Here is a 15,000-nt window from a genome sequence, read left to right as displayed (position 1 = left end):
AGGGTATCCTGCAAACCAAAAAGCCAAACCTAACCTTTCCTACCAGGGGGGCAACCCCCCCATGGGTTGATGTTACCAATCCAGCATGGAAACCTTTGGGATGCTTGCGGTGCATTGCTGGCTTTTCTGTTTTCACCGCACCTTTCTTTCTCTCTCATTTGTTGGTCGCACAAAGTTGTCGAAGTGCCAGGTTACCCCACAGTGTGGATAGGTCCACGCGTGGATCACTTTACAAACTGAGCTAACTAAAAGATGTATCAATTTAAATGAACCATACTAGGTTATGTCATCAATGACAATCAATTTTGATAGCATAGGAACGATTTATAAATAATGTATCGTCCATCACAAACATTACATAATGCAAAACAATATTCGTATTACAATGAACTGCACAAAAATTTTGGACAAACTGAAGACTTAACTGCACAAGTTGTAACTTTAGAAAATAGCTTGCCCATTCATGAAAGAAGGCTTCCAAACTGGTAATTTAGAAAGCAAGGCGTATACACCATCCTTTTGGTTTGCTGTTAAATGTGGAGACAATCTAAACTTCATCTTGCCAAATGTAAGTGGTGGAGATTTTTTCATACAAGTGGTGAAACTTTGCTACTATAATGATAATATATAACATAGACATAATAGATTGCCATATTATTTAATACATAGAGCTGTCCCCCCTAGCTAGTATATCATGCCAACCATATCACAGGTTAGTACCTATGCTATCGGAATCATGATTCTGGGTATTGTGGGGGTTTCCACATTGTAATTTCTATAAGTATGAGTAGTAGACAGTGAGGAGAATCCATAGATACCACTTTTGCTATGATTGGTCATGCAAAAGTATTCTAAATATATAGTACTGATCCTAACAACTTTGGGTCAGTGTGGATAAAAGTGTAGAGGTTCGCTTTTCTGATGAAACTTTGGATGATAGTACCATAGTGAGGCATTTGCACACACAATGACATTAAAGAATTTTGTCATGATTTTTAAAAAGACAAAAACTTCACAAAGAGCAACAGAAGATGTTAACCCCTTGTGACGGGTGTAGAAAACTAAAAAAAAAAAAATCTACGTTCTGGCGATCAATGGCAACGTGCAGACTTTGAGCGCGGGAGTTCGTTACATCAAGCCGAATAACCGCCTCAGAGCGCTTTGGCGCGCCACCGTGGCATACGGCTGCACGCCACATTTCGAGCGGTTTGTTTTCACGTCTATAGACGTGACCCATCTGAAAGGGGTTAAAAGTGTTGGTCATCTTCACTCTTGTAGCCCTTTTTCATTATTGATACAGTAGAAGGAAGCAATAAAGATACAATAAGAACAAATGATGTTTATTGGCAGCTGTTTAATGAACCCTCTTAATTCACATACGCAAATATTTATGTGACCTCAAGATCTGTAAATAAAAAAAAAAAAATAGAACCCTGCGCTGGACTTGCCAGCTCAGGGAGGCAAGTGATAGATAGCCAACCATACTGAGGCCAGCTTGCATAGAAAATGGGAATGTAGAGATTAGTTTATGCATGCAGTGATTCCAGGGCTGGTTAAAAACAATGTTGTGTGTGTTTGTGGTTTTCATTGTATGTATTTCTAATTTTGTTATTTTACAATTATTTTTTTTTTTTTTTAATAATTTGACACCAAACCTATATGTTATCCTGTTGCAAAACAAAATCTTGGCAAACACGATATGTGTTTTAAAAAGTCTAAAGACTTGACTTCTTTTTGTCCCATATTAATGGTCAAAATATATGTGAAATATATTTTGAAAATGTAAATATTTATCTGTATACCAACTTACTAAACCTATTTTTGATGGCAAGTGAAACTGTTCCCTTATCCTTTGAACCAGCACAGTGATTAGAGGTATTATAGATCCAGGGAATATGTGTAGAAATATACCTTAGTGCTAGTGCAATACAGCACAGTAACCCTATTTATGTGGATGCCTGTACAAGGTGTGTCACTTATGCTCTTTAGTGATCAATTTGAACAGATTTGGATGTGACTAGATGTGGTCTTGTGGGCCCAACTGGCCAAAAAAACTTTTAAAGCTAGCCCGGGAACAGCCTCCCAAGTGGGGGTTTTCAATACGGGTTTTTTGTTTTTAGGGGGGGGGAAATTTTTAAAAAAATTTAAAAATTTTAAACCCCTTGCCGACACGTGCTATGCCCTTTGTGAGAAATTGTTTAAATTTTTTTTTACACATAAAAGGCACATTTGTCCCAAAATCCCCAAGACCCCTTTACGGGAAACTGCCTGTTTTGGGCCCTTCACCCCTTTTTTTTTGTTTTTAATAAAAAATTTTACTTTAAACTTATTTTGCTGTTACTAATTTAAAAAACATTAAAAAATTAAAAATTTTATAAAAAAAATAACACCATCATATTCAAAGCACTAGAAAAAAAAAAAAAAATATGTTTTTTCCCCCCCCCAATTTCAAATCAGGTAGGGCACAAGGTTACTAATTGACCCCTTTTGTGGCTAAGCACTTGGGCCAGACCATCTATGGGAGCATTTCCCCCAAGAAAATAAAAAAAATGGGCCCACAGCATTTTCTCCTTTTTTGTTAATTTTTTCCTTTGGCGCAGGGTTTTAATTTAAAACAAAACTATTGGTTCATAAAAAATTGACAAAAAGGATTATATTTATTTTTAAAAAATTTAAAGTGGGGGTGTGGGTTGATATTTTAAATTTTGTTTTAAATAGATTCACGAAACCCTCATATTTTTATAACTTAAAAATTTTTTCATTCATTCCTTCATTTAATTTTTAAAATTTTAAAAATTCCTATCTCAAAATTTAACTTTAAAATTTATTTTTCTCTTAAAAACCACAAAAACTCATTTTACTTAACCTAATTTTTCCCTTTAAATTATTTTTAAAACCCCAATTAATTTTCCCAAAAATAAATTTTATTTTATTAAAATTTCCTAAATATATAAAAATACAAAACCCCTTAAATTTCCCCCTTTAACCCCAATAAACCATATTTTCCTTCCTTTCTAATTTTCTTTCCACTTTCTAAAATCTTCTTTTCTTTCTTTTCAAAACTCCTACCCCAAAAATTCTTTTAATCAAATTTTCCCCCTTTTTTTTTTATTTTTTTTCTTCTCCCTTTTTCTTTCTATTCTTTTTTTTAACCTCACTTTTATATCCTCTTCATTCTTTTTTTCTTCTTCCTATCCCCAATAATTTTCATAAAATTCCCCCTAAAACCACCAAATATATAATTATAAAAAAAAACCCCAATTTCCCTCCTTTCTCTCCTCTTCTTCTTCCCCTCACTTTTATTCCCCTTCTCCTTTAACCCCCACCATATCCCCATATTCCCTCAATCACATAATATTTCCTATCCCCCCTTTCCCCTATCCTCCTCAACATCCCATTAAACCCCTTATAAACTCCCACAACCCCCAAAATTCCTATCCTCAACCATAACCATAATATTTTTTCTCTATTCCTTTTCCCTCCCCCCCCCCCTTTCAAAAAATCATATCATTATCATACCATACACTTCACTCACTACACTCACTCACTACACTAACCATACACTCACTAATATCACTCACCACTCACTTCCTCCCTCACTATAAATTCACTACACTCACCCCACTTCATCACTCACTCACTTCCCTCACTTCCCTCCTCCCTTCCTCCCCTTCATTTCCACCCCCCACTCACTCACTCACCACCACTCCTCCTCCTCACTTCACTCCCCTCCTCACTCCTTCCTCCACCCTATCCTCTCTCCTATCCTCCTTCCTCACTCACTAACCTCTCTCTCTAAACCCCATCTCACTCCCCTTCACTCTCTCTCTTCACTCCTCCCCCTCACCTCCCCTCTCTCACTCTTTTCCCCTCTCTCACTCCCCCCACTCTCCCCTCTCTCTTCTCTCTCTCTTTTCTCTCTAAACTCCCCTCCCCTCTCCTTCACTCTCTCTCACTCTCTCTCCCTCACCCCACTCCCCTCCCCTCCACTCTCTCTCTCTCTCTCTCTCTCTCTCTCTCTCTCACTCTCTCTCTCTCTCTCTCTCTCTCTCTCTCTCTCTCTCTCTCTCTCTCTCTCTCTCTCTCTCTCTCACTCACTCACTCTCTCTCTCTCTCTCTCTTTCTCACTCTCTCTCTCTCACTCTCACTCTCTCTCTCTCTCTCTCTCTCTCTCTCTCTCTCTCTCTCTCTCTCTCTCTCTCTCTCTCTCTCTCTCTCTCTCTCTCTCTCTCTCTCTCTCTCTCACTCTCTCTCTCTCTCTCTCTCACTCTCTGTCTCTCTCTCTCTCTCTCTCTCTCTCTCTCTCTCTCTCTCTCTCTCTCTCTCTCTCTCTCTCTCTCTCTCTCTCTCTCTCTCTCTCTCTGTATATATACACATTTGGGAGTGGCTTGTGAGCCTTACTGGTTGTATTGGTAAGGGTTTGTAGCCTTGCACCAGATACGAATGTAAAAGAGGCAAAGAGCAAAATGGGAGCTCATACATTTATCTTTCCACTTCTTAGAGAGCATTGAGGTTATCTGGATTATGAGAGTAACTTATACACTCTCTGAGTTGCCAGGGGTCACCAAAATACAAATCAACCGACTTTAGCAGAATTTCCATGACATTGTCTGACTCCTATTGTATGTGCTTTTTAAACTTCAGTTGTGGTGACTGCATATATGTGTGTGTATATATATATGTATATATTCTGTATATTCATATCTGCAAGTGTTTCCTTTAAAATAAAAAATGTATTCACTGAATATTACTTTCTTTTTAGGTATGGCAAGTTGCCTGGGCACACCCAATGTATGGTAACATCCTAGCATCCTGCAGCTATGATAGAAAAGTTATTGTTTGGCGAGAGGACGGTCACAAATGGAAAAAGATATACGAGTATGCCAACCATGACTCCTCAGGTGAGAATAAAAAAAAAAGTATGCGTAAAATAATGCTGCTGGGATCATGTAAAGTTCACAATAGTAGTGTTTTGTTAAGTGTATTTACACATAAATGGCTCTACAAACTGCAGAATCACCAAGGAGTTAATTAGTTTTTCAAGTGTTGATATCAGTGATGTCATTATTTTTAGGGATAGTGGGATATCAGTTACTATATTAAGACATTATAGATATTATAATGTTATTAACAACATGAAGGGTAAACAGGTGAGATAGGTAGGACCAGTGAATGACTACTTAGTGTTATAAGCACTAGATGTTAACACAATTAAATAAACTGAACTAGCAAAGGACATGGTACATACCTACCATCTCTGGAGGCAATGGATTAACTCCTACGATCCGGATGGCGTGACCATGGGAAAATTTGGCTGTGGGCCAGGGTAATACAAACTTGCTGAAGGCCTAGGGTGACAGATTATTTGCTCCAAGTGCATTTGGTATTTAGGAAGGAGATTTTGCATTATTTCCATTGATAAATGAGTGTGGAATATACCATCCGTGAGTCATGACTGGAAGAGCGCCATCTCCAGGGAGAGTCTAATCATCTTCCAAGAGCTTTGTGCATATGTGTTGAGGCAATCCTGTCTCCCCAGCCCACAGCCTAATGTTCCTGTGAAAGCTTGTTCGCGTGACCCGCCCCTCAAGCCAGATTTTTTCATAGTCACGTCATCCAGTTTGTAGAGGTTAAGGCAACATTTGATACAGCATTTTTATTCACTTGCTAAAATAATTTTGCATTTAATGAGGTAAGCTGAAGAAAAATGTTAGAATATGTTTAATGTTTTGTGCACCCTCTGTCACTATGAATCATCTAAATATGTTTAATATCTTAAAGATTGATTGATAAAGTCACAATATAGACAATTACAACTTGTTCCTACCTATTGATATTTGACCTGAACTGAACCTCTTTTCAAGTTGTAGATATTTAAATTCAGAACTTACAAACCTGGGTAACTGTGAAAAGATTGTTTCTGTCTTCAAGCACCTTAACCCCTTCCCGACGGGTCACGCCTATAGGCGTCATAACAATATGCTCGAAATGTGGCGTGCGGCTGCACGCCAAAGCAGCTCCTAGGCAGTGATTCGGCTTGATGTACCGAATTCAAGCGCTCAAAGTCGGCGTGTTGCCGTGGTTCGCCAGAGCGTAGAGTTTTTTTTAATTTTCTATACCCGACGCCATTGGGTTAAGTGAAAGTTAGAAAATTATATGAAATTCTGTTAAATGATCTAGAAATTACAAAAATCAGAGGCTCCAGATTGTTACTACTGTTAAGTTTGCAAGCTCATTAACCCCTATGATCCGGATGGTGTGACCATCACATCAAGGAGGAAATTGTCTGGGGGTCAGGGTTAGGGGAACTTGACATCATGACAATTTCACCTGAAGGCCTGGGTGCTTGGAATGACTTGCTATGAATGCACAAAGCTCTTGGAGGGTAATTAGACTTGGTGGGCATTTAGGAAGGGGCTCTTGCATTATTTCCATTGATAAACGAGTGGGGAAGGTAACATCCATGAGCCATGACTGGAAGAGTGCCGACTCCAGGGAGAAAGGTATTTCTATGCGCAAGATCCTGTTCTGCCTGCTGTGACTGGCAGCACAGGTTGTATTACAGAAAATTAAATATAAAAAAAAAAATTATATAGATAAGAAAATGTTACTTTTTGTTATTATTATTGCACTGAGTTATGGACTACCTAGATATATGATAGGGAGTCTTTTCAAGGAAAACAGCCTGCTATTGATTTTGTTGATCGTGTGGAATTGTTGTATTTTGTGTTGAAGAGAGTGATATTCGTATTAGATTATTCTTTTGACCCATTGCTGTTATGTATGGCATGTACGTACATGTCGTGTCGACTGTGATATTAGGCTATTTAATGTATTTACAACTACATGGCTCCATAAGTGTATAGCCACTAGTGAGTCATTAACTAGTTTTACCTATCTCACCTTATTATCTTTTTCCTTGACCCCCCCTCCCCCCCAGTTAGGATTATTGTTGATATTAATATAATTATATCAATAATAATAATGACAGTATCAATATTAAGAGTATTTTTATTTACTAATTGACTCCTAGGTAGCTGAGCTCTTGTGGAACCATCTATGTGTAAACACAGTTTACAAGACAAAACTGTAGTGGACATTACATGTTTTATTGGCAGCATTGGGTTAAATCACATCATCCTGTTAAGTGCTTTTGAGCCAACATTTCTTCTTCCATGTCCCACAACAGTTAACAGTGTGTGCTGGGCTCCCCATGAGCATGGACTGATCCTTGCCTGCGCGTCCTCTGATGGCTCTGTGTCCATCTTAACATACACATCTGCACATACTTGGGAGAACAAGAAAATCACCAACGCACACTCTGTAAGTGCCCCAGTTGGTAGTTTTTTTTTTTTTTGAAATGTGAGTTGTGATTAAAATATGTTAATTTAGAGTCTTATTAGTTGTTGGAATGGAATAACTCATATGACTTTAATAAGAAATCATATATCTGTGCATCTTTTTTTATTACTATTATTTGTATATATGTTCATTTTTGCCTTGTTCCTAGATTGGTTGCAATGCAGTAAGCTGGGCACCAGCTGTGGCTTCAGGCTCAGCTGATGGCTCCAACAGAACAGCCTCAGCAGTGCAGCGTATTGTGACAGGCGGCTGCGATACCTATGTCAAAATTTGGCGCTTTGACAGCAGCACAGGAGAATGGGCTGAAGAGAGTAAGCTTGAGGGCCATTCAGACTGGGTGCGTGATGTGGCTTGGGCTCCCTCCATTGGCTTGCCACGCTCCATAATTGCCTCCTGTTCTCAGGTAATGTGGAAGCAGGGTTTTATGCTTAAGTAATGGGAAAACTGGTTTATGAGGAGTACTTATATTCCATAGGAGATTGTAATGTACATAATCAAAGATTTTATACAAGTCTTTTGTGGTTATTTTGCTGTATAAAATCTGAAATACATAATACTGATTAGTATTACTATTATTATTATTGTTGTTGTTATTCATTATCATTAGTATGTATTATTGTTGTTATTCATTATCATTAGTATGTATTATTGTTGTTATTCATTATCATTAATATTTATTACTGTTGTTGTTGCTGTTATTGTTTTCTTGTAATCTTCATAACTAACTATGCACTCAAAGCAAATATGAACTCTTTTTCACTGCCTATCTCACAGGATCGCCGTGTGATCATCTGGATGAATGATGGGGTTACAGGCACTTGGCAGCCACGTGAGCTTAACACGTTTGATGATGTCATCTGGCATGTGAGCTGGTCTGTCACAGGCAACATCTTGGCAGTGTCGGGTGGGGACAACAAGGTGAGGCTTCAGACAAGGAGACAAACTTGCAAGGGTCTAGAATTTGGAATCTGAATAGTTGTTCTATTTGTTTATTTATTTATAATAATTTATAATTCTTTTATATATATATATTTTTTTTCTTTAGGCCTGGTATAGTTACGTTGGCTATGTATTTATCTATTTATAAATAAAACTTTATTCCTTTTCAAGGCAGTATTTGGATGTAAAACAAAATTTTAAATTAATTCTTTCTTTCTTTCCTTCATTTTCTTCTTCTTTTTCCTTGATCTTTTTCAGTGCCTTTCTTTCACTTCAGTAGGAAATTATTTTACCACCTTTTGTTCTCTCTAACTTGAACCCTTTTCTCCCTGGTAGGTGAGCCTGTGGAAGGAGACGCTCGAGGGCCAGTGGGTATGCCTCAGCGACTCAGCCAAGGGCCACTCAGGAACAGAACGCACACTCTAACAGAAGTTGAAACGAGAACAAGAGGAACTGAAATAAGATGCGCTCCCTCCTTGCTTTGGGTGCTGGCTAGGGAGAGCCATCTTAATGGGCCGGTCAAGATATTACAAAGCCTTTTATTTTTTTCTCTCTTAAACTGTTATTATTATTTTTATTTTTATAATATAAGGTATAGGTTAAAGACCAGAAACCAGTGTTATGTTTATGCATTTAGATTAGGTTGGGAATCTTTTGTTACATGTCCGTTTATACTTAAAATTATTTGTTTGTTTTATAAACTTTTTTTTTTATTATGATTGTCATTATCACTTATTATAATACAAAATGTGTAAATTCATGTCAGGTACTAATGAAAGAAAATTTCCAAGATTCCTTTCTCGCATGCTTCCTCAAACGGAAAGTCACAGAAATCACAGTCAACCTTCAATACAGTGTCATTAGAGTCATTGTTTAGTGGTTTCTGAAAAGAATTCTAGTGATAATATTTTATTATAACTCGCCATAGTTATATATAAGGGAAATAAAAAGTTTTGGATTCTAAATGTTTTATCAACTCCTGTCTATGAAAGCAAAATTTTGATGTGATTTTGAATATAAAAGCAAGATGGATATTAAAGAAAATATGAGACTTAGTTTTTTCATTTGGTAATGTCTTTGAGATCGATATGTTATCAGTGTGTTATCATTTCAATTAAGTTGTTCGGTGTAAAATTGATAATTGTAAATTAATCTGTACTGTATACCTGATTTGAGGTTGTATCCTGGAAATTTTGTACAAAGTAAATTAAAATGTATTTACTGAAATGTGATTGATGAAATGTATCTTGAATGCCTTACACTGAAAAACTGCTGTTGATTTGAGGTAATCTAAAAAAGGGAGACGTGCTATGAACGCATATCCATTTTTTCAGGCAAGTCTCTTAAATTGTTAGTGATAATTGTATAATTCATTACAGGTGGACTTTATTATTTCTTTATTAATATTTATTTTTTACTAAACCGAATGCGTATCAGTTCAACTTGTATAAAGATTATCATAAAAAGTGGATAATTGCCCTTCTTTATGATAATCTTTATCATAAACGTAAAGTAGGAGTACATACTCACAAAAGCATACATTAGAAAAATTTATATAAAGTTTGGAAAATCAACAAAATGCCAAATCCTAACCCCACACAACCGAGCAAAACAAATTCAAGTTTTTGATGTTTACACTAAGTTTCATAATTCAATGAGGATGTTGTTCTTTGTGAGAAATGCGACTTTCTAAGTGTTTTTACAGAGTCATCGACTGATAATCTATTATCAATACAGATTGATATGGTATATAAAATAATACGCCATTCCAAGGTGAAAGGGCTCTCCTGTTTAAAGGAGCCCATGCCATGTCCTTTTCTATATAACAGCAAATACAGTACTTTCTATGCAGAAAAAAATGGGATCTACAATCCTGAGAAGACTTCATGGATATACATTGGAAGGAAATTAAAAAATCCATATTTAAAAAAAAAAAAAAAAAAAAAAGTGTAGAGGTGTAAATGTGCCAAAATACCAAGAACTTCATATAGGATTTTTATTAATCAGTAATGAAATGCAACTCTTAAATGTGGGAGAAACAGAGCAACAAACAATGTTTATTTATATTTATGCATGTATGCAAACAGTACTTGCAAAATTGTCTTAGCATCAAATATCACTAAAACCTCCTACATTAAAACACATACACAGTAAAGGGTACACAAAAATGGAAGGGAAAGCAGCCACAATAAGAAAGTAAATGAAATCCTAACGAGTATGAAACGTTACGATCTAATTTAATTTCTTATTATAGCTATTTTCCTTTTCATCTCACATTAAAGTTTAGTTCCTCAGATTACAGTGATATTAAATTGTTGTGTTTCGTCATTATTCAAGTAAAGTGTAAAGAATTGAAAAATACAGACTATGTTATTGTTATAAAGGGCAACAAGTGTGATAGTCCATGTAGATTAGCATAAGTGAAATATTTCCTTACTTGTCATTTTTTATATGCATAATGTTCACAGTACTTGAGTCGTTGCATCTAAGAAAGACATGGTGTGTTATGTAACCCATGAACAGTATAAACAAGACCTCTATCTCTCTCCCTCTCCTATTGCTCTTTTTTCTTCTCTTCCTCTGCCACCCTCTCCTCTTCCTACCTCCTTTCCCCCTTCCCTTCTGCTTCTCTTCTTCCTCTTCCCTTTCTTCTCCCTCTTCCTCCTTCCTGCCCTCCCTCTCCACTTCCTCCACCACCTCTCCTTCCCATCCTTGTTTACTTTATCCATGTACATTGGGGTATGTGCATAATAAATGTTCTATACTAACAGACTTGTAAAAAATGCTACGGGACCATGGCTGAGATTCTCTCATTAAAAATAAGGATGCCACTTTCCTTCCGGGCAAATGTGAAGCTGAAGGGAAATGTTCTAAAGTCTCCTGAAGTAACGATGGCAGATTGTACCTGATTCCACATGAGTAATTGTCTGAAAAGAAAGTACATGAGTGATATCCAGTGCACTGAATTAGATGAAAGAAAAAATAGCAATTTCATAGTTATTTTTTAAAATCTCTCATTGAATATTTAAGATATGTTCAAAGACATATAGATGTGATAAATGCTTTAGAAGTTAGTTTTATTCATTATTTTTATTTGTTTATCTTTTTATTCTTAATATTTTTTCCTTTTTTTTACATACCATGATCAAACTGTCCTCTGTGAACTGTCGGATCACTTCTGTTGTGTAAGTGTCTGACTTCTGAGTTTGCATAATCCTGTCATCCTCAATTGTGAAGACATTCTGAAAGGGGAGAAACGGTTACTTGACTAGCATAGATAATTATATTAATTCAATTCTTGGGCCTTTAATCTTCTTTTGCCAAATAACATTTTTAAACTTATATAAAATCAAGTTAAAAAAAGAAAGCAAAATGGCATGCATTGTTCACTGGGAATGTGTCCTTGCAAAAGCTATACACAAAGATCAAATACAGAAGTCAATACTAATTTTCTTTTGCTTTTCTTTTCTCTATGTACATAAGGTTGTCCAAGATTTCCGGTATATCGTATGTAAGTCAATTAAACTCACTGACCCTTGCAACCTCTGTCAGCTGTCGTAATTCTCATAGTATAGACAATATATATATATATATATATATATATATATATAATTGTTTTTTGAAGTGCAACAAAACCCTTTTTAATCATCTCAATTGTAACATCTTGGAGTTTAGACTTCCCTCTCATTTACACGGATATACACTACAGGATTGAGCAAATATAATATATTCTAAGGCAGAAAGATTGCCCTCTTACATTAAGGGAACCAGAGTTTTGTCCTTTTTATATATGCGACGACAAATTGACATCTAAAGTGTTACTTTTACTGAAATATACATCGGTGTCATTCTTCCTTCTCCTCCTTTCCCAACTACCCCTACCTACCAGTACCATGACTCGCACTCTTTATCACCCCCACCCCAGACCCACCTGTGCTATGACCCCCTCCCTCTCCCTCTCACCCCACTGTCCCACCCACCTGTGCCATGCCGCCCATGGTCTCGGTCTCAACGGTCTGGCCGGGCTCGAAGACGTACTCGACGGTGCGCACGAGGGTGTTCATGCGGATGGTCCACGTGTCTCCGTCGCGCCGCACTTCCACCACGGGATTCGATGCCGCCACCATCTTGCGGGGGATGAGAGGCACTCCTGGAGGGGGGGCGAGGACACGCGGGTCAGGACAGGCAAGGTAAGCAGACACAAAAACACAAACAGTAACGTGTACGCAAAGATGAAAAGGAAAACAGCCACAATAAGAAATGAAAATTAATCGTTAAGGTAAAGTAGGTAAGTTAGGGTAGACAGGTCAGGGCAGGCAGGATAATGTAGACACGTCAAAAGTCAGTAAGTTTGGGCAGGCAGATCAGGCTAAGCAGATTTGAGCAAACGGACGAGACAGGGAAGGAAGGCCACGAAAGGGTAGAGAAGTGGGCGGGGGGGGGGGGGGGGGGGGGGGGGCCTAAACAGTTGGGATAGGTAGGTGAGGGGAGGACGTAAAAGTAGTTGGGCAGGTAAGGGAGGGAAAGAGGCTACAAATTAAAGCAATTGCAGGTGGTCGATCATAATAACTACTACTAATAACTACTACTACTACTACTAATGATAATAATAAAACGAAATTGATCTCCGATCTGCCACAGGGGCGGGGGATGGTAAGGCGAGGGAAATTACATATTTGTTTCCATTGGTATTGAAGATGATGCCATTATTATTCTGTGGTAATAATTACTGCTGTTATTATTTATTTTTGTTATTGTTGATATTGTTGCTATTATTGCTGTTTTTAGTATCATTAACATTATTTTATCGACATAATCATTATTGTTATCAAGATTATCATTCTTTTAGAATAATAATTATCTCATAAATTTTTTTACTTGACCTTAATTATATAAATTAGCTCCGAGTTTTAAACAACTTTAAGATACTGAAACACATATAAAATCGAACTCTTTAACGGTTGATATCTGGAATTGGTCTTTGATTCTTATTGTTTGCACTTTTTTTATCTTGCATTTTATTACTGTTATTAGTAAAATGATTGCAGTAAGGGCTTTCATTTTTGCAATGCACAATTCAAGGCCTATTTTCATTATAGACAAAATTATGCATTGTCAGTCTCGAAACCCCCCGTAAATGCCAAACCTTTCTCGCTGAACTCAGATAAGACCTACTAAATATTCAGAACACATTTTCTTCTCCAGCCATGATAATTCCTCATTTATTGACGTGGGACCATCACCGGCGTTCCTCGAGGCCCGGAATACCGATCCGAAGCCGCGTTATACCACGACCTCCCATTCATTAAGGGACGGCTCACTGCACACCCACGCCATTAACATTGCTGTGCTTAACTGGGGGTGATCTGGCAGGATGATCTCCCTCGAAGCCATGCAGTATTCATGCCGAGCCGCGAACGTGTCGACCACGGGTTCCACGTGTCAGAGGGCGGCCGGAGTGATGCTGCTCGAGAATGCCGTTGAGACAAGTTCGTGCCTTGTTTGGATCGCGCCTGACAGCTGTTCGGGGCATTAGGTATGCGGGAGCCGTCGCCTGCATCATTGTGCCAACTAATTGCATTTGCGAGCGTGGTTTTGCATCGCCGAGGCCTGATCAGTGAAGGTAATTGTCCTTAGAAATACCCAAGTACCTGTTCATTCCAGCATGTGAAAGATTCGAGCTTTAACGAATTGAAAACGAAACAACGAAGGGAAAAAACAATATACATGTTTTTTTTCTTGTTCCTTCCTTCGTTGTTACATTGATTTTACCATGACCACGTTGTAAAACATATTAACCATTAACTTTTCCTTTTTTTTAAATATTCGTCTTGTTACACCCAGGAGCCCCCCAAGTACAGAATGTCTATCTCTCAGTAGGCTCAGGCAGATCATCAAGAAATATGTATGTATTACAGCCGTGGTACAATTACAATAACGCTTAAATAACGCTTAAATCTGCATCTGAAGCTGGATCGCTTAACATGCGCTCCCGCCGGATCCGCATAAGGCCAGCTCTCTTCTTCCTTCACATGCAGAGAAGCGCCGCCGTTTTCCACGCATGATGTTATTCTGGCGATTTCTATTGAGATTCGCAGTGCATCGGCCGGGGATGGCGCATGCAGAGGGGGATGTGGCGTTATCCTTTCTTTGGCTTTTGTGAGTGCGCGAAATGCAGACAGGGAGCAACACCGAAAGGAGAAGGCTTTTGTTTTTTGGTAGAAACATATGCAGAGTACTTGCTCTCTCTCTCTCTCTCTCTCTCTCTCTCTCTCTCTCTCTCTCTCTCTCTCTCTCTCTCTCTCTCTCTCTCTCTCTCTCTCTCTCTCTCTCTCTCTCTCTCTACACACACACACACACACACACACACACACACACACACACACACACACACACACACACACACACACACACACACACACACACACACACATATATATACATACACATATATGCGTATGTTATTTGATATTTAGAAACCGCGGGAAAGTAAGCACATAGGCGGCCTGAATTCTCACTGCCTTTAGTCTGGCGCGAATTGTCCAAACTTTCAAATATCTCACTCGTCCTATTTTATGAATAAATATTTGGTCTTACGTGGAAAAGAGTGTAATTTATATTCGTTAGAGTAGCCTATGCAATTTACATTAAATATGATATGCAACATCTTTATGTAAGTATTTTATAGTGTTTTCACAA

General features: G+C 37.8%; 2 protein-coding genes across 2 annotated transcripts in view; one reads left to right on the top strand and one right to left on the bottom strand.

Annotated features, from left to right (window-relative positions):
- The first annotated feature begins 4,738 nt into the window (after window positions 1–4,738).
- On the top strand, window positions 4,739–9,533 carry LOC125036011 (protein SEC13 homolog). Its single transcript, XM_047628361.1, has 5 exons — window positions 4,739–4,901; window positions 7,190–7,323; window positions 7,511–7,765; window positions 8,137–8,280; window positions 8,638–9,533. Exons 1-5 carry the CDS (start codon window positions 4,790–4,792, stop codon window positions 8,725–8,727), a joined length of 735 nt encoding a protein of 244 aa, XP_047484317.1. The 5' UTR covers window positions 4,739–4,789; the 3' UTR covers window positions 8,728–9,533.
- Window positions 9,534–10,280: 747 nt separating this feature from the next.
- The window catches only part of LOC125036012 (cellular retinoic acid-binding protein 1-like), a 21,307-nt gene continuing 16,587 nt past the window's right edge, over window positions 10,281–15,000 (bottom strand). The window contains exons 3-5 of the mRNA XM_047628363.1: window positions 12,282–12,451; window positions 11,442–11,543; window positions 10,281–11,228 (exon numbers count right to left, since the gene is read on the bottom strand). Coding sequence (XP_047484319.1) covers window positions 11,172–11,228; window positions 11,442–11,543; window positions 12,282–12,451 — 329 coding nt within the window. The 3' untranslated portion in view covers window positions 10,281–11,171. The remainder of the gene's footprint in view (window positions 11,229–11,441; window positions 11,544–12,281; window positions 12,452–15,000) is intronic.

The sequence above is a fragment of the Penaeus chinensis genome, chromosome 20 (genome assembly GCF_019202785.1).
Source record: "Penaeus chinensis breed Huanghai No. 1 chromosome 20, ASM1920278v2, whole genome shotgun sequence".
Classification (NCBI taxonomy): Eukaryota; Metazoa; Arthropoda; class Malacostraca; order Decapoda; family Penaeidae; genus Penaeus; species Penaeus chinensis.
Note: the sequence above shows the minus strand (reverse complement) of the source record. Positions and strands in the feature narration are given on the sequence as shown.